The 23,239-nt window shown below is 43.6% G+C and overlaps 1 protein-coding gene across 4 annotated transcripts in view; it reads right to left on the reverse strand.

Moving 5' to 3' along the window:
- VPS33B (VPS33B late endosome and lysosome associated) overlaps positions 1–23,239 on the reverse strand; it is a 104,003-nt gene that overhangs the window by 51,331 nt on the left and 29,433 nt on the right. For all 4 annotated transcript variants that reach the window (XM_078782467.1, XM_068123484.2, XM_068123487.2 and 1 more), the window contains exons 13-18: positions 20,576–20,666; positions 18,701–18,775; positions 17,665–17,729; positions 16,996–17,050; positions 8,265–8,311; positions 5,788–5,911 (exon numbers count right to left, since the gene is read on the reverse strand). In XM_078782467.1, coding sequence (XP_078638593.1) covers positions 5,788–5,911; positions 8,265–8,311; positions 16,996–17,050; positions 17,665–17,729; positions 18,701–18,775; positions 20,576–20,666 — 457 coding nt within the window. The remainder of the gene's footprint in view (positions 1–5,787; positions 5,912–8,264; positions 8,312–16,995; positions 17,051–17,664; positions 17,730–18,700; positions 18,776–20,575; positions 20,667–23,239) is intronic.

Raw genomic sequence — 23,239 nt, forward strand, 5'->3', positions numbered from 1 at the left:
TTGCCGTTAAACTATGTTTTAAAACGAATTCAAACTGCGATTAAATTAAAACGATTCATCGTAACTGCGATTTGCGAACTTCCGGACAGTGAAGACTGTCCGGCAGCACGCTTTCCGGCAGCCAATCACAGAACGCTTTGTTGCGTAGGCGTGGCCGATGTGAGACGAGCGGAGCTGAGCGCGTTACGAGCTGACCGCCATTACGGTACGTAATTCGATTTCTTATGCGCATTATTTCTCCCAATTCAGTCAGAGCGAAGGGCGGAAGCGAAGAGCGTTGTTTTTTTTGTTTACGGGCGTACGGGCGGGGTAGAGCGTACGGGTAGCGTTTTTTTTTTTTTTTGGCAAGGAACGGGCACCCACGTACGGGCAATGCCCTAGTAATTTAAATAAACATAAATGCAAATTTCGCATGTGGAAAAAGTAAGTACACCCTTGGCTCTAATAGGTGGTATTGCCCCCTTTGGCAGTAACAACCTCAAGTAGGCATTTATTATAACTGTCTACCAGTATCTGACATCGACTGGGAGAAATTTTTGCCCACTCCTCCATGCAGAATTCTTTCAGCTGTGCGATGTTTGAGGGGTTTCTTGCATGCACAGCTCGTTTCAAATCCCCCCACAACATCTCGATGGGATTTAGATCCGGGCTTTGACTTGGCCATTCCAGAACCCTCCATTTCTTTCTTTTCAGCCATTCCTTGGTGGATTTACTGGTATGTTTAGGGTCATTGTCATGTTGCAAGGTCCACCTTTGGTTGAGCTTCAACTTTCCGACAGATGGCCTCACATTATCCTCAAACACCCTCTGGTACAATGAAGAATTCATAGTGGATTCTATGATGGTGACCTGCCCAGGCCCTGATGCAGCAAAGCTGCCCCAAACCATAATATTTCCACCACCATGCTTTACAGTTGATATCAGGTTCTTGTGGTCAAATGCTGTCTTTGGTTTTCGCCAAACATGTCTTCTAGTACTGTGGCCAAATAGCTCTACCTTTGACTCATCTGTCCAGAGCACATTGTTCCAGAAGTGCTGGTCTTTGCCTAGGTGTTCATTGGCAAACTTTAGTCTTGCCCTGATGTTCTTTCTGGACAGCAAAGGTTTCCTCCTGGCACACCTCCCATGTAGATCAAATTTATGCAGCCTCTTTCTAATGGTAGACTCGTGCACTTTGACATCAACAGTGGCAAGCGCTACCTGTAGGTCCCGTGATGACATTCTGAGGTTCTTCGAGACTTCTTTCAGCATCTTGCGGTCTGCTCTCGGGCTGAACTTGCTGGGGCGGCCTGGCCTGAACAAGTTAGCAGTTGTTTGGAATCTTCTCCACTTGTAGATGATCTTCCGGACAGTCGTATGATTGATTTCAAATTGTTTGGAGATCTTTTCAAATCCCTTGCCAGACTCGTAGGCATCCATAACCTTCTTTCTGAAGGCCTCAGAGAGCTCTTTTGATCTAGGCATGGTGACGCCGCACACTTCAACAACAAAGAGCAAACCAAACTAAATGTCTGAGGTTTAAATAAGACAGGTTCCTCCAAGATCTTCTCGAACGATGTTCTAATCATTTGCACCTGAGCTGGTGCACCTGATTCTAATTTTAGGTATTTGAAGTAGTGATAAATGTAGGGGTGTACTTACTTTTTCCACATGCGAAATTTGCATTTATGTTTATTTAAATTATACATTGGACTACAAAATGTAAATAAAATAAAAAAAATTTAAAACCACCTTTAGAGGCCATTTCCCCCCGCAAAGCGGGGGTTGGCCTTTTTTGGGCACCGTTGTTGTTGTTGGTTTTGTTGGTCCCCTTTTTGAAGCAATGTTTTACGGCCGGATGCCCTTCCTGCCGCCAACCCTTTTTGTCGCCTTTTACGACAAACAGAGAATTACCAGTGAACTGGTACTCAATTAGCCGACCTCGGAAGGATGACAGGCCGAGTCAACCCCCCTGGCGTTAATTCAGCGATCGACTGGGATTCGAACCCAGGATCCTAGGATCCTAAGCTGGCACCCTAGCCGCTAGCCCAACACCAGGCTTCTATGTTTCATGTTATTTCATGATAAATTATATATGGACTACAAAATGTAAATGTTTCATGATATTTGTTATATTATATCACCTTTATCTATCAATATTGTTGAAATGAAGATCAAATAGCTGTATGTTGAAATATGTTGAAAAAGTCTAAACTTTAAATGGGGTGTACTTACTTTTTCACGTGACTGTATATATTGTTGCGGTTGTGCCATAAAGGCAAACTCCCTATAGTCAATTGCACGACAACATGTAGCCTGCATTAGTCAGTTATGTCTTATTGAATGTAAAGATTAGCCCTTCCCATTGTGTAGTAAAAAAAGACCAAACATGCGTTTAGTTAGGCAAGTTGGGCCAAATAGCCTCTTATGAAAGTTTATTAATCGGGCGTGGTCAGAAGCACAGGCCCACGTGACCAGTGAGGGGGCGGGAACCCGTCGCCGTGATGCGGCAAACCTCAGCCAATGGGAGGCTGTGGAACATTTTGAGGGGCATGGGCGGATCTGGTAAAAGCCCACGCGGATCACAATTCATTCTCTTTTGCCTGGGATTTTGCCAAGCCACGACCTCCTGCTCTGTTCTCTCTTTTTGCCTGGGATTTCACCACGCCACGACCTCTCTTGTTATTACGCCGCGCACACGAGGATAGTGCTCTTGCCTTGGATTTTGCCACGTGGACGACACCCTGCTCTGAACTCTTGTTTTGTCTCAACCAGATGACACGTGTTTTGGCTTTGTTAAACGCCCGACACCCATCGCGTCTGCGCCGATCTTTTGCGCCATCCGGCTGACTCGCAAGCGTTGGCAATTTTCTACAAGACTCACCTGCGCTGAAGTTGTCTGCCTGCGTGGCAGCTCGTCCCACCTGCGCTGAATTTACCTTGTCCAGGCTGCACGTGAGGACAGAACTGCGCACACCAGACCACGTGGGCACCAGCGAGGCAACCCCAGCACGTCCATTGGTACGCCCTTAACCAGAGTGTCCTTTGTCCCTGTGAGTGTGTGTGTGTGTGTGTGTGTGTGTGTGTGTGTGTGTGTGTGTGTGTGTGTGTGTGTGTGTGTGTGTGTGTGTGTGTGTCAGAGTGTGATGGCGCCAAGTCGGGGTTATTATGATCGGTAATATTTGTTAAGCTGTATCTTCGTCTCTTTCTCTGTGCCTCCTGAATAAAAGGCTGTACATTTTGTTCCTTTCCAACCTGTTCGGTACGTCCTTTCACCAATTGGCCTAGCATCATCCGAGACTGAATTTGGCTAGTCTCGGGTCCATAAATCTCGTGGGGGTAACACCGCTTTCCACACCGTGTGCAAAACCGCTCGGCATTCCATAAGGTGTGGGGATGTGAAGGATCGATCGCGCGGAGGGTTCGGCATGCGCGTGCACCTTGACGTGTGCTCGGCATCTTGAATTTGGAACCCTCCGGGCCCGGTCGTCTCGCGATTGCAACAAATTGTTGTCAGGAGTGGGGATTCGTACTCGTACCTTCCTCCTCGACCGTAACAACATATATATATATATATATATATATATATATATATATATATATATATATATATATATACATACATACATACATACATACATACATACATACATACATACATACATACATACATACATACATACATACATACATACATACATACATACATACATACATACATACATATATACACGACCGGTCAAAAGTTTTAGAACACCTCAATTTTTCAAGTTTTTATTTAAATGTATGCAGTTTAATGTCTCAATGTACTCTGAAATTAAGCATAGAACAAATAAACAATTGGAGATAAAAAGGAAATCATAGAATCATTTTGTTTAACAAAATTTAATTAAAATTTTTGACTCGGCAAAGTAGCCACCTTTTGCACATATAACCGCCGAACACACTCGTGGCATTCTTTCTACAATGGACATCAAATATTGTTCAGGAAGTTCTTCCCAACACTGTTGCAGAAGTTTCCACAGATGTGTTGCACTTGAAGGTTGCTTTGCTTTCACCCTTCTGTCCGGTTCCTGCCAAACCAGCTTGATGGGGTTTAAGTCTGGAGACTGTGCTGGCCATTCCATGATTTGAAGCCTACCGTCTTGTTCTTTTCCTCGAAGGTAGTTTTGACATAGCCTGAAGGTGTGTTGAGGGTCATTATCTTGCTGTAGGATGAACCCGTGACCAATGAGGCGTATACCAGAGGGTATTGCATGGCGCTGCAAAATGCTGTGGTAGCCCTTTTGGTTCAGGTGTGGGGTTAAGGTATGTCCCCTCAATAGGAGTTTCATACATTTCATAAAATAAAAGATTAGCGATATGGAACTTTTGACAGTGCCGGAAAATGCAGCCTGAAGGTGCGTTTCCTGAAGGTGTGTTTCCTGAATAGCCTGAAGGTGTGTTTAGGGTCATTATCTTGCTGTAGGATGAATCCCTGACCAACTAGGCATATTCCAGAGGGTATTGCAACTATTGCATGGCGCTGCAAAATGCTGTGGTAGCCCTTTTGGTTCAGGGTGCCAGTCATTCTGTGCAAGTCGCCGACTCTGGATCCATCAAAAGAGCCCCCAGACCATCACGCTTCCTCCTCCATGTTTGACAGTTGGTGTCACACACTGAGGAACCATCATTTCACCGACTCGACGGTGTACAAAAACCCTGCGTGATGAACCAAAGATTTCAAATGTTGATTCATCGGTCCATAAGACCCTCTTCCAGCCTTCAGTAGTCCACTGGCGGTGCTTCATGGCCCAGGCAAGCCTCTTTTTCTTATTTTGCCATCTTAGCAATGGCTTTCCGACTGCCACTCGACCTGTCAAACCTGCAGCTCGAAGTCTTCTCTTCACAGTTGAAACTGAGACTTGCTTACTTCGACCAGTGTTAAGCTGTGCTTGAAGCTGTTGTCCTGTGAGCCGCCTGTCACACAAGCTGTTGACTCTCAGAAACTTGTCTTCTGATTCTGTTGTGGCTTTGGGTCTGCCAGACCTCTTCCTGTCAGAGTGTCCTCCAGTTTCCAATATACTACTTCCTGCAGTGCAATATTGTCCAAATAATGCTTCAGAGGGTGTAATAACAGTCTGTTCCAATACTGCTTTTATACAGACAGGGGGTTTGTAATCGAGTAATCAGCAGAGGTTGGGACACCTGTCGGAATTGTTTGCATCAACTTTCAAGGCTTAATTTACTTACATTGCTGCAGAACAGCTGTAAGTTGTTAACCCATTACTTGTTCCCTGAAGAAGGCCTTTTTTTTTTTTTTACAATATAACTGTGCAATTTACATTGTTTTCCCTTTTTGCTAATCTAAGCTTTTTAAAAATCTTGAGCAGTTTACTGCTTACCTTTGTACCATTTCAGGTTATTCACTGGACTTGAATTGCTTAAATTTCAATAAAAACTGGAAAAATGGAGGTGTTCTAAAACTTTGGACTGGTAGTGTGTGTGTGTGTTTATATATATATACATATATATATACATATATATATATATATATATATATATATATATATATATATATATATATATATATATATATATATATATATATATATATATATATATATATATATATATATATATATACATACACATACATACATACATGGAGTGGTCCAGAAACCCTGGGCACATTTTGAAGAACGATACCTGCAACAAACAACCAAGTTTATCATTGTTCTTTGGTGCAAAACACACACACACACACACACACACACACACACACACACACACACACGTTGAATCTGCAGAGTTGAGTGGATTTCTCACCGACAGCCTTGCCTACAGTCTTATCCGCCACCAACTTTCCCATCGTTTCCAGGGGTTGCTGATCGGCCAACAGACCAGCCCTTCGCAGGTTAGCCAAAGTCAGCAGCTGCTCTGTGCCATAGCTCTGTGATGATGAAGCGCACATGCACACAAGCACACACTTTATTAAGAGTATCTCAATACTATTGGAGGGTAAACAAGAGGCTTGGACAAGTGGAATGTTATAAAAAAACGAAACGAAAGAAAACGGAAAATATTCATGTCAATTTAACATCACACCAACATGGGACTTCAACTTTTTGCAACTTGAGATTTTTAAATTGCACATCACTGCATATGGTATTTTGAAGCTTAACATCCCCTCAATAGGAGTTTCATGCTGCGTTATGCGTTCCTGAGAATTTTCTTGTTATTTTGTGCTTGCGTCGACAGGCTGTAGGTGCACGTCCATCCATAGCTTCCGAGCACGTGTGTCACTCCCTCCTAGCAGTACCCGGTCAGCCATCCCATAGCAAATGTTGCGCAAATTGTTTTACTTTACAAAGTATAAATTACAAGGTACAGGGGATAAACAAGATGGAGATTAAAGGGACTTTCAGGAAAGAAAACAGGGGATTTGAAAGAGGTGGGTTTGGGGTGGATTAACAGGGGTAGAAAATATCAATATATCAAAGATCAATGAAAAGATCAATTAACAATATCTATCTATAATTCCAGTAATCTCTGTCTGTACGTTTGTACGTCTGTTTGTCTGTGACCGCTGTTTCTCGACAACCACGGGTCCGATATACTTTTAACTTGCCAGGTATATTGCTGGGGACCCGAGGATGTGCCTTTTCAAGGTTTCATATTAATCGGACAATTACTTACCGAGCTATGTCCAAAAAACGATTCAACCAATCAGAGAGCAGCGAACGATCGCGTGTGCCGAACGTGGCGGACACACTCTGCCTCGGACGGCACATTTGAGAGCGTATTCATTTATTTCACGTTTGCAAACTATGTTGGCGCTATGTTGGCGTTAAACGATGTTTTAAAACTAATAAAAACGAATTTGCGATTCATTCGCTTTCCTGCGCGTTTGTGCACGCGATGGCGATTTCTTTACCAAACTCCGGAAGCCGTTCGCTTTGGACCAAACCATTGCATGTAAATAGAGGGGGGGGGATTGTCACCGGACTCGCAAGCCGTTCGCTTTGGACCAAACCATTTCATGTAAATAGAGGGGGGGGGATATAATTTTAGATATAGATATAGTACGGGCAATGCCCTAGTATAGTTAAACCAAGTTTGGTCAAAATCCCATCACTGGTTCACAAGTTAGCACATCAACATAATTTTTAACTAACGGGACCTCTGTCTTTGACTTCTTGACCCCATAATGTAATCCGTTCATCTTTGCATCATTATACATAATTGTACCAAGTTTGACATAGATCCCTTCAGCTGTTGTTGAGTTATCGCGGTAACAAAAACCTATCACAGACAGACGGACGAATAACTCGAAAACATAATGCCTCCAGTAACTTCGTCGGCGGAGGAATAGAAACTGCATAGGTGCAAGCATACATAAAGAGTTGCACGTTAGATGCAATGGCGGGTGTCATCCATATTATAAAAGGAGCCGTGTCTATCTGTCCGTTTGTTTGTTTGTCGTGTTATAACTTCAGAACGGATCAACGGATTTCAATAAATCCAACTATCGTGGATTCGGGTAACTCCCGGGAATGTTTGTGATCCAATTTTTTTTCTTTTTTTCTTTTTATGTGTACATGGACACGCGGGTCAAAACTGCAAACGCCAACACAGAGATATCTGTGTTGGCTATCCCTGCACAGAGAGAGGAGGATCTCTCAGGAATCCTTCTTTGTTAACTTGAGATCGGATTTCAATGAAACAACTCTCAGGAAGTAAACATAACCACTTATCCATCTCCCTACAAAGATGTTTTATCCTTCAAAAGAAAGAAGAGGGTGAGAATGGGAGGGTGAGAATTTTTTTCATTTTGATCTTCCTCCTTGTGTGTTGTTCAGTTGTCTATTATTTGCAATTCAGCGTCTAAAAAGGCTGTGATTAATATTCCTTTAACACTCCCCCTATACACGTCCTAGTTTTATTTTTCCCCATCTCTTTCATCCAATGTCTTTTTTAACATCAAACAACAGCAACTTTTTTTTTTTCAATTACGCAAAGATTGGTGTTCCCGTCAGCGAAGCAACAGGTCTTGTATGCCAGTTCCAATAAAATCTGCAAAATGCTTTTCATATTAGGCGCTCTATAATACGAGGTTGGTTTCGGGAACCGTTTTAAAAATCCATAACCGGAAGGCACCTCTGCTTTGATCATTTGGGAAACTCAAGTACAGTGACCACCGTAAATCTTTGCCAAAGCAACAAGCGCATAATAAGAGAATACCAAACGAAGTGTTACACCGCAATCTCATGCAGGTAAACACAGTGAATAATCAGCAAGCTCACCTGAAGCAGATGGTTTTTTAAATTCCGCAGGTCATTAGGTAAGAGCCCTGTAAAATAATAGGAAAGTTTCTTAAGAACCGCAAATAATCAACATATTTTGATCTGCCACAACAACAAAAAATCTTTTGTAGATTTAAATGACCTCCTCCGCAGGTCATTAGGTAAGAGCCCTGTAAAATAATAGGAAAGTTTCTTAAGAACCACAAATAATCAACATATTTTGATCTGCCACAACAACAAAAAATCTACACTGTAGACATTTTAAAAATGCAAATTTGACTTTTTGAAAAGTGGTGCAAAATAGCATGAATCTGTAATTTAGAATAAAAAATAAAAATAAAAAGAGAATACATTTCATAAAATAAAAGATTAGCGATATGGAACTTTTGACTGTGCCGGAAAATGTATTACTAACATCTAGGGCACAAGATATACGAAGCAATGCATTTTGTTAGCGAGAAAGGTGAAACAATGCACAAATAAAACAACAGGTAAAATGTGAGTTACCCCAAGTATGTTATATAGAAAAGCATGGATGCATGTTCATTAAAACTACAGATGGTGGACAAAAATTGGAAACACCTGGGTAAATGAGGGACACCAAAGCAACAGCTTCCACACAGGTGTGGCAAATGTGTTAATTAAGCAAATAACATCCCAGCATGTGACACACATGCCTGGAATACGGATAATTCCTTCTGACGTCTGCCTGCTTCGGCGCCATTTAGTGTTGAATGTTTAGCGTAGTCAGTGGGGGGCAGGGATGTGGTCGCTGGGGAGAACAGGTGTTGTTCAATCCCGTGGTTGATGGTGGCGATCGGGCTGCGTGATCCTCGTTTCGTTATTGTGGCGGTCTCGTGGCGGTATCGTTGCGGTCTCGTCGCTCGCACTTCCGGGCTTGATTCCCGGTCCAGATTAAATTCCCGCTAGTGGGAATAAATGGAGAGTCCCTCGGGGGAGGATGAGGAGGGGTCTTTTAAATCTGTTAGCAAACCTCGGAAGAGAGAGAGGGGAGGCCAGGTGTCCTCTGATGAGGTGTCCTCAGTTGGGAAGCCCAAGCGTAGGGCTTCCCTCTCCCAGGCCTCTGGCAACCCCGTTGATTCGCTCGATAAGTTTGTGGTCATTGTGGCTGCCGTTGAGAGGCCTCATCGTGTGGGTCCGTCCAACCCTATAAAGTTAGCAGCGCTTATAAAGAGAGAGTTCGGGGAAGTAGTGTCTGCGAAAGTGCTTCGGTCGGGCGACCTGCTCCTTGAGTGCAAGTCAGCCGGGCAAAGGGACAAGGTGTTGAAAGCAACCCATTTTGGTGAGGTCTGTGTTTCGTGTCAAATCCCGAAGTACATGAGAGAATGTCGTGGTGTCATCTATGGGGTGGATTCATCCATATAAATTGAAGAGATTAAGAGTTATTTGGCCGCCAGTGGAGTGACTGATGCTCGCCGTCTAACCACATTTAGGGATGGAGAGAAGGTGAACACCTTATCAGTCTTGTTGTCCTTCAGTGGTTCTTGCCTTCCATCAAAGGTAGTGCTCGGCTATTTGGCCTTCACGGTAAGAGATTACATACCGGCTCCTCTTAGATGCTACAAGTGTCAGAGGTTTGGGCATACGGCCCCAGCTTGTCAGGGCAAGATTCACTGCAGCAGATGCAATGGCGATCATGAGCGTAGTGTTTGCCCGAGTGAGCAAATGCATTGTGGGAATTGTGGTGGGGCGCACAGCTCTGCTTTCCGAGGCTGCCCGGTTTTTCAAAAAGCAGCGCGAATTCAGCAGGTAAAGGTAAAGGAAAAATTAACTTACGCTGAAGCCGCTTCGAAAGTTTCTGGGACTAAACCTGCCTCGTATGCAGGTTTGCGTAACTCTAATCCCATTGGCTCGGTGAAGGTCGCTACCAAAACAGTAGGAGTCCAGACTGAAACTGAGCGAGTCGATTGTCGATCAGAGAGAGCCAAATCTGAGTCAGATTTAAATATTTCTAAAGACGCGTTTATTGCGTTTATTTCCGAATCTATCAACTGCTCTGCAGTAGCGTCTAGTCGAACGGACAAAATCCGTGCTGTGTCGGTTGCTGCGGCTAAGCATCTGGGTTGGGAGGAATTTTCCATTGGTCAGATCCACGCTCTGTTGGGGCACAAGAGGAGCGGGTCGAAGTCCAGGCCTCAGAAAGACCCCCCCTTTCTTGAGGACTGAGGCTCCTTCAATGGAATGCGAAAAGTTTACCTGCTCACGGTTCAGAGTTTATTAAATTTTTAAGTGATCTCATAGTAAAACCAGATATAATATGTATCCAAGAAACTTGGTTAAAGAGCCACATTTCATATAGGATTCCAAATTATTTGTTAATTCGCAGGGATAGAGCTAGGGGCAGTGGGGGGGGGGGGGGGGATGTGGGGTTTTTGTGAGGTCAGGAGTTCCTCATAGGGTTATTGATTGTCATGTGGAGTTGGAGTGTAATGTGGTTTTATTTCCTAGCCCTAGTGAGACCTTCTCAGTGGTTAACTTTTATAATCCGTGTCTCTCTTTGAATGTTCTTGCGCTTAAAGAGGTTTTATGCAAGTGCGAAGGGTCAATCTTTTGGTGCGGTGACTTCAACAGCCACAACACTCTATGGGGCTCTAAGCTCACGGACAGTAATGGTTCTTGTGTGGAGAAGGTGATGGACGACCTTGACTTAGTAATACTGAATGATGGTAGTGGAACTTTCATAAATCCTGCCTCTGGTCGGTCTTCCCCTCTTGACCTCACGATAGTCTCTGCCTCGCTTGCAGCAAGGTGTGAATGGAGGGTTCTTCCAGACAGTCTGGGTAGTGACCACCTTCCGGTGTCCACTCACCTCAAATTGGAGAGAGATCTGGAGGGGTTGGATAGGCCTCCCTCTTGGAGTCTCTCCAGGGCTAATTGGGGTAAATTTTCCAGATGTTGCTCCGAGGTGGTCAAGCCTGAATTATTTAACGAGAATCCTGATATCTTCAGTAATAGTTTAGTCAAAGGAGTTTATCGCAGTGCTCTCGAGTCTATCCCCACGTGTAAAGGTCAGATCGGTCAGAGAATTAAAGTTCCCTGGTGGAATGAGGAATGCGCGAGGGCCATTAAGGCCAGAAAGTCTTCCTTTAAAAAAGTTAGGAAATCCTTGCTGCTTCAAGATGCCATCGAGTTCAAGAGAAGAAGAGCTCAAGCTCAGCGGGTAATTAAACGCGCCAAGTCAGAGTCTTGGCGAGCATTTTGTGCGTCTATCAATCCGGACACCTCCATTAGCTCTGTTTGGCGTAGGGTTAGAAGTATGTATGGCAGGAATGGTGGAGGGTGGTCGATAGCTTGGTTGGTCAGCAATAACGCCCCTGTTTATTCAAGCCAGGAGAAGGCCTCTGCTTTAGCGTCCTTCTTTTCAGATCAGTCAGGTGATGATCCTGTCGATTCGGAGTCAGGTGAGGCCAAGCGTCAGTTTGTCTCCCAGCACAAAGACATTCTCTGTGATGTGAGCCCGGATAACTCCCCGCTTAACATGGATTTCTCTCTGGGTGAATTAAAGCAGGTCATTTCCAAGTCCAAGAATAGTGCTCCTGGCTCTGATTCGCTCACTCACTCCATGTTCAAGCACATGGATGATAGTGTCTTGGAAGTGTTTCAGGTGTTGATCAATAAGGTCTGGGCTTCAGGTAGGCTCCCTGGTGCGTGGAAGCACTCCATAATCATTCCTGTTCTAAAGCCTGGTAAGGATCCTACAGACCCATCCTCTTATCGCCCGATAGCTCTTATTTCTGTTGTTAGCAAACTTATGGAGAAGATGGTTAATGAACGCCTGATATTTTACTTAGAAAAGAATAATCTGCTTAATAGATGTCAGAGTGGATTCAGGAGGGGTCGGTCCTCTTCAGATCAAATAGTCTCTCTGGCGAATGACATTAGGAAGGCTTTCATCGGCCGCGAGTCGGTGCTGGGGGTTTTCCTTGATATTCAGAAGGCCTATGATTCTGTCTGGAGGGACGGTCTTCTGTTTAAGATTCACCAGTTAGGCATTAGGGGCAGACTTTTCTGGTGGGTCCGTGATTTCCTGTCTGGCAGATCTTTTCAAGTGCGTGTTGGTGCTGCTCTGTCCTCCGTGTTTCTCACTAAAAAGGGTATTCCTCAGGGTAGTTGCATTAGTCCCACCCTTTTCAACATAATGATAAATGATGTTGCCTCTCTTCCAGGGGTGCGGGGCAATTTGTCTTTGTTTGCCGATGATATAGCTATCTGGGTTCGGGGCAGGAACGGTGCGTTTATCTCCAAGCGCCTTCAGGCTGATGTTGTCAGTATTGAGCAGTGGGCTGCAAAATGGGGTTTTGCCATCTCTGGGCCTAAGTCTAAGCTTGGAATCTTTACTCTCAAGAGAAAGGTTGAGGACGTCAGATTAACAGTCAATGGCACGGCCCTAAAAGTCTCTCCGGTGGTCCCCTTTTTGGGGGTGATCTTTGATAAGGGCTTAACCTGGAATGCCCATTGTGCCAAACTTGTAGCTAAGTGCTCGAAGGGTCTCAACCTTCTCCGTTGTATCTCGGGTACTTCTTGGGGTGCCCACCAGGATAGCCTCCTTATCTTGTACAGAGCTCTAATACGTTCGCACTTTGATTACGGGTGTCAAGCCTTTTGGGACATGTCCCTGTCCATCCGGAGGAGGTTGGAAGGAGTTCAGTCCAAAGCTCTCCGCATATGTCTTGGTGCCTTTAAAAGCTCTCCAGTGAGTGCTCTCCTGGTTGAAGCGGGTGAGCTGCCTTTGTCACTTCGATGGGAAGTGTCTATTCTCAAATACTGGTCCAAATGCATTTCCTTCGGGGTAAATCATCCTGGCAGTTCTCTGTTCCTGGATTTCTGGGAGTATCATGCTCTCGGTAATCTCCGTCGGCTTCCCCCTTTTGGTCTCAAGTGTGTTAGGGCGGTTAAGGAGTTGGGGTTGGACCTCCCCCCGGTAAACACAGCCAATAAAGTGTCCCTACGGCCGCCTTGGACCCTCGTGGTTCCAAGAATTCACTTGGATTTACAGAGTATGACAGACAGGGACAATCCCGTCGCGACAAGTAACATGGCTGTGGAATTCATTCACAAGTTCTGGAGTCAATCTCTCCATGCTTATACAGATGGCTCCAAAGATCCGGGTCTTGGCCGTACTGCGGCTGCCTTCTGCATCCCTGATGTGAAGGTGACCAAGGCGTTCAGGCTTTCAGACCACCTGTCGGTATTTTCGGCAGAACTTTATGCAATTATTTTGGCTCTTGAATGGATTATAGACTTTTATCCCCTCAGCGCGGTCATATTTTCCGACTCCCTCCCGGCTCTGATTGCGCTTAGGTCGTTCCAGCCTGGCAGTAGGAACGAATTGGTTCTTGAGGTAATTCATCTCGTGGGTTTGGCCCATTGGAGGGGCACGGTCGTCGATCTATGCTGGGTCCCGGCCCATGTGGGCATTGCAGGCAACGAAGTGTGTGATCAGGCGGCCAAACGCGCCCTCAATCTGGATTTTGAAACCCCGGTTCCGCTAGGCCAGGCAGACCTCTCTAATTTAATTAAACAGAAAATTAATGTTATATGGCAAAGTCAGTGGGACTCCTCCCCTAAGGGGAGGTGGTGTCACAAGGTGCATCCATCGATCGCGTCCTTGGGTTCATCTCCCCGGCTCCCTCGCAGGGAGCAGTCTATCTTATCTCGCCTTAGAATTGGACATTGTTTTCTCAATTTTTATCTTCACAGGATTGGGTGCCATCCCTCGGGGTGGTGCGATCGGTGTAAGGTTCCCGAAGATCTGGACCATGTCTTTTCCTTTTGTCCGCGTTATAATAATGCTAGATCTCGTCTTCAGCTTTCTGTCCGCGGAATGGGGATCACGTGGTCAGGTCTGCCGGAAGCCTTTTGCTGGCTGGATCTGAAACATCCTGGGTTTTGCAGAACAGTTTTAAAGTTTATCAAAGAGACGGGGTTAGCAGTGTGAGGCTCTAGTCTTTCTCGTGTTAACCTCCTGGTTGGTTTGTTTGGATGTTAGGGTGCGTGGCGTATATAGAGCCTCGCGGCTCTGAAAGCGCCATTAAACCTCAAAAAAGAAGAAGAAGACACACATGCCTGATTTAATACAGTAGGATAGAATACCTGACTTAAGTACACCCTACTATTTTTATGTTTGTCCAGAAGCTATTTTGGAAACAAAACTGGATAAATTAAAAGCAGGAATTCCTTGTAGAGTATCCCTCGTACCAGCATGGGTTGGCCATTGACATGGAAAAGCTGTTAAAATGTGCTTACAGTGCGTTTATCAATGTACCGTAAATTTCGGACTATTGAGCGCATCGTTATATAAGCCGCATCCCCTAATTTTTTTTTAAAACTGGAATTTAAACACACACAAGCCGCACTGGTTTATAAGCCGCAACCATTTATTAACCACAAAAAGTGAGAAACTCGACAGCCACAGAAACTTGTCAGACGCGCGCAAAGCACAAATTCAATCACGGTTGCCTTTTTTGTTTACAGTCCGATTGAGAGGTAGGTCAAAGGTCAGAGGGACCTCATCCATATTAATTATGTCCTGCGGAGCAATGACGTTCTCTGCTATTTTCTCCTGCGTGTAGTTCCGAAAGTTTGCGATTTTTTCTTCGAAGTCAGGAGGGAGTTGTTGACAGAGAGTCGTTCGTGCTCTGACAGAAAGACCTTTGCGTTTCATAAATCTGAAACACCATGACTGCCCGCCCTGAAATTCTTCTATTTTCTTTTCTGCAGCGATCGATCTTGCTTTGAGTCTAATCTGAACAGTAGAAACACCCCGACCATCCACTCTCTGTGTGTTAACCCAGTCTTCAAGTTCGTCTTCCAGTTCGGGCCATCGGCATTTCCTACCTCTGAAAGCCTTTGTTGACTTTTTGCAGCGAGAAAGTTCGCCCCTCTGCTTTCTCCAACGTCTGATCATGGATTCATTCACTCCAAGTTTATGAAAATTCCATAAACAAGCCGCATCGTTATTTTAGCCGCAGAGGTCAAAGTTGAGGGAAAAAGTTGCGGCTAATAGTCCGAATTTTACGGTAATGGTGGAGTATGCAGGGATTGACTTTGGCCGCGATTCCGCGATATTCTTGCATAAAGTTGGAAAATATCGCATACAATTTTGGCCAGAGCGATAAAAAAAATCGCATAGAGCGTGCCAGTTGTCGCGGTATAGTTTTCAGGCAAAACAGTTTCAAATCGTGTACTTACTACTGCTTTTGTCAGGTATGGAAGTTGTCAAAGACGAAGCTATTCTAAACTGTAAACTGACCGTAGCCATTTTAATTTCGCTTTCACGCTTTACGGTAGCCGTGACAATGTTTTGCGGCATTAAACGACGGCTTTTCGGCAACCACGTGTTCGCTGTCTGCAGTAGTTTCTGGATTACGCTTTTTCTGAAAATGCCGCCGAAAAAGAGACCTCCGCAACCACAGCCTGATGGGCAAAGTATAAAACGATTCTTTATAGTTACCAGCAGTAGTTCTAACACTGAGGACAACCTGGATGATCCAGCTAGTGACCGTGTGCAGGGCGAAAGCGGGACAGTGGCCAGGGCCACCACAGTGCAGACAGCTACTTCCGGCAAAACTTTAATAACGTTTCAAGACAGCTGGGTCCTTAAATTCGGAGACTGGCTGAAATATGATGCCGATAAGAACAAAATGTATTGTTCACTGTGTAGATTGGAGAAGTTAGTCAACAGTCTAAGTCAAGGTACAAATAATTTCAAATCGACTACAATAACCCGACATATATCGTCATCTGATCACCAACGAGCGATTGCAGCACCACTGGCGAGAAGAAATCTTCAACTCACGGTTGAGGGGGCTAAATCAAAAGAAGAGGAAAGTATTTTGACGTGTCTGAAAGTGGTGTATTGGATGTCGAAGAAAGTAATTCCCCTGTCTAAGTATAACAGCTTGCTGACCTTGTTGTCAGAGCTTACTACCCCAAATCTGGAGAATTTAAAAGTGAACAAACATGTGACATATGCGAGTTATAAATCAGCCTGTGGTTTTCTGGATGCCATTTCCACAACAATTGACAAATCCGTCAGCGAGAAGCTCCACAAGTCACCTGCCATTACAATTATGACGGACGAGAGTACAGACATTGCTGTACATCACAAGCTGTGTAACAGCCAGAGTTTTGGATCCTAAAACAATGACGCCCTACACTCCATTTTTGACGGCTCTGCATATCACCTCGGCAACAGGAAGTGGCATATTTAAATGTGATCAAATGTGCTAATTCATGGCAACTTATGTGTTAAACGTATCTGTGGCATGGTTCATCATTTATGCAATAAAAGCCATAGGGAGTGAGATAGTCTATTTGAATACAGAAAGAAACACACAAGTCTGTGTTTTCTTGACCATATTTATTTTTAATTAATACCCCGAGAATAATGAGATTTGACGAGCGCGAGTAAAATTTTATCTCAAAACAATTTTGTATAATCCCATCGTGTTTGGAAAAAAATCTCATTGTTTTGTACACAGGGAGATTTTCTCTCATTGCTAAAATCCTCCAGGATAATCCCTGAGTATGTAATGAATGAATGAATTGTAAACCATCACCTACAACAAAGAAATTGCATGAACCCAGTGCAATGCCAAGTTTTAATGATGATCAATGGCACAGTGCAGTAACTAAACTAGTAAAAGCAGCAATGATGATCAGGAGAAAAATAAAACAAAAAAAGGTAAACGTTGGGCACGTAACTCACCGCCTTCTGTAACAGATAGCAGACACAGCAAGCGCAGGACTTCAGGGAGAGGACACTGATAAACAAAACTCAACATCATTATGTACTCTCTCAAGACAGTGGATTGTAACTTTACAAAGCACAAATTAAACTTGAGTGAAGTCAATAGCGGCCATCGCAAATCCCAACTCCACCCACCTAAAGGAAAGTTGAAAGATAGCAAAAGGTTCTACCATGAAGGAATGACTCAATATAAAATGTTTGTTTGTTGTTCTTTAACAGCCACTATGATCCCGCCTTGTGGGGTCGGCCAGGGGTAGCTTGGCCCAAGTCTTTCATGAACCGGCCTGGCTAGGCCTGACGTCGCCTAGTTCAGGCAGTAATTTGGAATGTGCCGGCGATACTCGCCTACTCTTTGTGAAGGACACCATGGGATCATTAACGTCCACTTGCCCATGCTGGCAGACGGGACTCCCGGTTTAACGTCCATCCGAGGGACGGCACACACATTGATGAATCACCCTGACTGTGAAACACCGAACTGACAGTTTATAGCTGGGCCGGGATTCAAACTCAGGCGAGGCAGCTTAGAGGCAAATGTGTCAATATTAAATAATGAGTGTTAAAAAATCTTCTGTTTTGACCCATGTGACCCCAATTTGAGCAACATTAATGGGTGAGAGAGCACACCTGCCTGTTGATGCATTCCTCGATGTAAGAGATGCATCGCTTCGTATCCGTCCCCTCGAACAGAGCTGCAAAGGACAGAAGGAACCATTTCAAATTATTTTCACTTTTTTCTCTACCATGTTTCTTCAGTTTGTTCTGTTTGGGGCGTATGATAATATAAGACTGTTTTAAGGCTGCCCTGTGTACCTGCTTCTTCCTCTCCTTGTAAATGCCCTTCTTTCGTTTCCTCTTCATTTCGTGTACATAATTAATAAATATCTGTTATTCCTTTACTTTGGTTTCTTCTTCCCCCGATCGCTTTAGTCCCTTCCCAATTGAGTACCTGTGGCGCGATTTGGCCAACCGCTATAGTCGGGTTTAGTCCTTTTGTTAACGGCCTGAGTCATGGCTCGCTTCGCTCGGCGTGTCCATTACAGCCGCGGCTCGGGCGGGGCTCATTTCCTCACTTACCGGAAGGCACTGGTAATTAGTTAGTAGGACGGATTGGGCTTACAACCCTACTCACCGCTGACCGGAAGTGACGTCATAGCTCCAGGACTCGGACGGCCAGTGTGATAGACTAGGGGATTAAACCCCCCTCGGTAAGGGGAGTGCCGTAACCGAGATCCGTAACAATTGAATGAACAATTGAACAATCCGAATTGTCCCGGTGTGTACCCCGGTTTAGAATAGGTACACTGTATCCCTGCACATCGTAAGAGGTGACTAAGGGTTGGCGTCAGGAAGGGCATCCGGCCATAAAAACATTGCCTCAAACAGGGAACCACGATTGTCATGGGGCCCGCAAGGCTAACCCCCGCTCTGCGGGGAAAATGGCCTTAAAACGATCATTCATTTCTACCATCATTTTGTTTTTCTTTTAAAGTTCTCGACGTTTTGCTTCATCTTGCAAGCTAATCATTGGAAGCTGATACGCTGCAAAATAAGTCGCAAAATGTCCAACGGCACGATAACTTTGTGAATCTTTCAGGGAACGAAGCTAGGATAGACAGATCAATAGTGAGCATGCTGCAAATGTGCATGCGATGCTCCTTACCATGCTCGACCTTCAACTGCTCCTTCAAATCCCCTTTCATCTTCTTCTTCATAATGACTTCACAAGCACCAATATCTATAAACGAGAGGATGGCACTATGCATTTACAGCAATTGTTTACCTTTCCCCCCTAAAAGCACCATACACTAACTTCTGAGTAATTCCTCTTCAAATTTGGCATGGTGCTAGCTTGGTCCATTACACCCAGAACCTATTTTTATGTTTTCTAATTCAGGTCCCCTTTCTGATTTCCAGCTGTCAAAGGTTTTTTTTCATCACTTCGTTACCTTTGTTTTCTTGTATTTGAGTCTAGAGAGATGAAAGTTGGTAAAAGGTGCTTTCAAAGAGCCTCTATAGGTATGCGAAGAAATATTTCAGATAGTAGGTGCTTCTGGGATTATACAGGGGTAAAAGGTCAAAAATTGGTCAAGGAATTAATGTTTTTGGCTTGCCATGCATCTGTATTTTAAGCAATTTAGACCAAAAAAAAAAGGACATTAAATACTACAATCAATGCATTGAAGAGAGATTATGCAAAGTTTCCCTCCAATCATGGAGGAACGGTCCTGCGCCCACAAAACACAGCAAACATGTGTTAGTCCTTTTGTATGTATTTTCCAGCCAGTGTCTCATTACCCTGTGCTTGCGAAGTTAAAAGGAGAGTTAGGCATTCGGTTGCGTACATACGTGTGGTGTGTGTGTGGTGTACATGTGGCGTACGTGCATGCGTGTCTGCATTTTTAAAATTTATTTTCTTGGCAATCGTTTGCCCGATTCACATTAAAATTTACCATCTTTGACATTTGTGATTGACACGAAGTTTAACTCTGCCTGTATAATTTTTTTATTCATAATTATGACGTCATATCTCATGTGGTATGGACGCCATCTTGGAAAAACGTTGTACCTCTATATCTCTGAAACCGCTCAATGGAAAAAATTGAAACAAGGCTCATTGTCAAGTACTCCCCATGGGGAATAAGATATGTTAATGATGATGGCATCGTTGCCTTCATTGTGACGTCATAATTTGACAAGTACAACGCTTGATCTGATCAGTATGAAAAAACATTCCTCTGCAACTGTTGGTCCGATGGACACGAAATGTTGACCATAGGAGCTCAACGTAAGAAATTTTCAATGATAAATCCTCCTGCAGAAATTTTATATAATTATGATGTCATAGGTCACGTGGTACAGGCACCATCTTGGAAGAATAGAAAAACGTTGCACCTCTATATCTTGATCGCTTGATCTGATCAGTATGAATTTTTTTCTCTGCAATTTTCCGTCCGATTGACATGAAATTTTCACCATAGGAGCATCTCGTCCTGTAGAATTTCAGTGATAATTGTTGCATCATACATCACGTGGTACAGCACCATCTTGACATCATAATTCGACAGGGACAATGCTTAGTCTGATCAGTTTGAAATGTATTGAGTGTGATCTCTGCAACAATTATATTAGAGAATATAAATTTATGATGTCATTGCTCACGTGATCTGGCAGCTATATCGAATCAAAGAAAAAAACCCCTTCAAAATCAGAAGAGTTGGCTCACACCAAGTTGACTGTGCAGGGTAAGTATTCTATGAATAGCATCTAGTTATTTTAATTCTATGAATACCTTAAGAGATCAATGGAAAAGAGGTCATTTTTTTTGGCTCTGAACCCTTTTGAGAAGGGGGAAAAAACTTTTTGACTCCTCTAAAACACAAATGTGCAACACATATCATATGTACAAGGTAAGTGCAGTTTTCTATGAATTTATCATTTGATCTCTAAATGCACGATGTCGAATTTTATTACAATATTCTAATTTGAAAATAGTTTTCAGAGCTCTTTGTATTTTCCACTTTCCCCAGAAACTCACAGAGGCTGAGAAAGCGATGTTGCTGCTTGAGCATTCTTAACTCGTTGGCGACAAAGTCCTTCATATTGCGGATGTCCATACCATGCCGTTTCTACAAGAACATATCAAAAATAAAAAACGTGCTGTAAAAGTACAGACTTGCCATTTTTGAAAAGCCGGAATTCGGAACTTAATGCGGCAATTCTAAAAAAAGGAAAATCTCCAACCACCATCATTGTAGAGTAAAGAAGGATTTACCAGGATCCCAGCATGGTAAAGCCAAGTCACTATGTGAGAAAGACCCTGACATATTCCTTACAAATTATTACACATATTAATTCAAAGAACATATATTTCATTCTTTCATTTTGTTGGAGCATGACACAGCCAAAAATCCCTGAGGAGGCAAGTTTCATATTCCAGAGGCATGTCATGTCACACTGCACAGCACTTGGTAGAGCGCATATCTCCGCCAGGTTAAACAGTATATATTTTGTAGCCCACTAATAAGCCAGATTTGGACCTGAACCAAAATCTAATCAATTCTTCCTTGTTACACACCCAACCTTTCCATCAAGTTTCGTCTGAATCCATCCAAATGTTTTTGAGAAATTCTGCTATATATTGTTTTGGCCCTATCATTCAATGGTGAAAAATCACTTTTAAAATTCTTGAATCTGGGTGCGGCCCTTCACCAAAATGTAACCGATTCGTTCCTTGTCACACACCCAACCTGTCCACTCAGTTTCATCCCACTCCGTCCGTACCTTTTTGGGATATTCTGCTCATAAAAAAACAGATAAAGAGGGGTGATCCATAACCTCTGTCCACCTTTGGTGGTGGAGGTAATAAAATGGCTTCCACCTTCTTATTGGTTTTTGAACTTAAAATTGGCGATCCTGCATTATGGTTCATTGATTGTAGATCTTGTTTAATTACAAAACAGCATTTGTAACTGTTTTGGTCGAAACAGCTCTTTGCTCTGTTTATCTGTTTCCTCAATTACATTCTCAGCTTTCTACTTGTAAGTACCGTAATTATGAAGATTTGTAAGGCGTATGCTTTTTGCCCTGTCACTTCTGTTATTCGAGTCAAAATGTGGAATTCTTCACTAGGGTTCACCATATCATTAATAGAGTCCAAAATCCAGGCACCAGGGCAAACTCCGCTTCAAACTGTAATTGTCCTCATCACATCATATAATGCAGACTTATTCCATACTTTTTATGCCTCCGCCGACGAAGGCATTGTGGCGGACACGAAAGCTCACTGGCGTGATGACATCATTCCGCGCGCCAAGTGGGCGGCGGCCACGCCCGAGGGGTAGGCGTGGCCGCGGGATATACACCGGGCGCGCAGCCCGGAACGCTCCAGTGTTACAGTGGAGCTCTTGAATAAAGACTCTTACAACTTACCGCGTTGTCCGTTTCCTCCTTGCTTACAAGCAGCGCGCGTAACACCGCGCTTCAGCATTATGTTTTCAGGTTGTCCATCCTTCCATCCGTGATAGGTTTTCGTTTCCACGAGAACTTGAGAACAGCTGAAGGAATCTTAGTTAAACTTAGTGCAGGTATGTATAAATGAGGCAAAGATGAATCGATTCGATTTTTGGGTCACCAGGTCAAAGACCAAAGGTCAGAGGTCATGTTAAGTAAAAATTTTGTTGCCATGTCAACTTGTGAGTAAGTGATGGGATTTTGAACAAATTTGGTATGGGTATATATGATGCAAAGATGAACTGATTGGATAATAGCATCAAGAGGTCAAAGGTCAGAGGTCATCAAACTTTGAGAACAGCTGAAGGGATTTAAATCAAACTTTGTGCAAGTATGTATAATGATGTAATAATGTGGGCAGAGGCATATCGGTTGATGCCGTGACATTGAAGAGTGTTGTTCTAGTTTTGGACATTCAATGGCACTTGAGCAAAGCTTCAAACTCAACTCCCCATTCAATAAAACGTCTCCACCTGACCCTGTCTTCTCCACCATCCTACCTCTTCACACCTGCCCAAGTTACGGTAGGAAAGATCTGTGCATGAGCTGGTTCCTTAAATCTATTTTATTACTATAATTATAATTTCCTCCGCCACCGAAGGTGGACGGGAGTTATGTTGTCACCCCTGCCTGTCTGTCTGTCTCTGAGCAGGATATCTCAAAAGATTGTGGATGCATTGGGATGAAATTTGCCGGATTTTGTGGATGTATTGGGATGGACAGGTTTGGATGTGCAACAAGGATGAATTGATTCGATTTTGGTGAAGATCCAGATACGAGAAATTTTTAATTGCTAATGATTTTTCACCATTGAAAGATAGGGCCAAAACAATATATAGCATGATATCTCAAAATGATATGGCTGGATTCGGAAGAAATTTGGTGGATGAGTTGGTTCGGTGACAAGAACAAGCTGATTCGATTTTGGTTAAGGTTCGGACGCAGATCTGGCCTATCAGTGGATAGAAAACGTAAACTGTTCAGCCTGGCAGAGGTATGCTCTCTACCAAGTGCAGTACTAGTGAATAGATGTACTCACGTTTCACTTGTACGTAATTAATAGACATACTCATATTTCAATGGTAAATAACTAAAAGCCAAACTCACGTTCCAATGGTACTTAAGACATATTCACATTCCTGGAGTACATAATTAAGAGACGTACTCATGTCCCAATACTACATAATTA

The sequence above is a fragment of the Myxine glutinosa genome, chromosome 7, assembly GCF_964187855.1.
Source record: "Myxine glutinosa chromosome 7, kmMyxGlut1.1, whole genome shotgun sequence".
Taxonomy (NCBI): Eukaryota; Metazoa; Chordata; class Myxini; order Myxiniformes; family Myxinidae; genus Myxine; species Myxine glutinosa.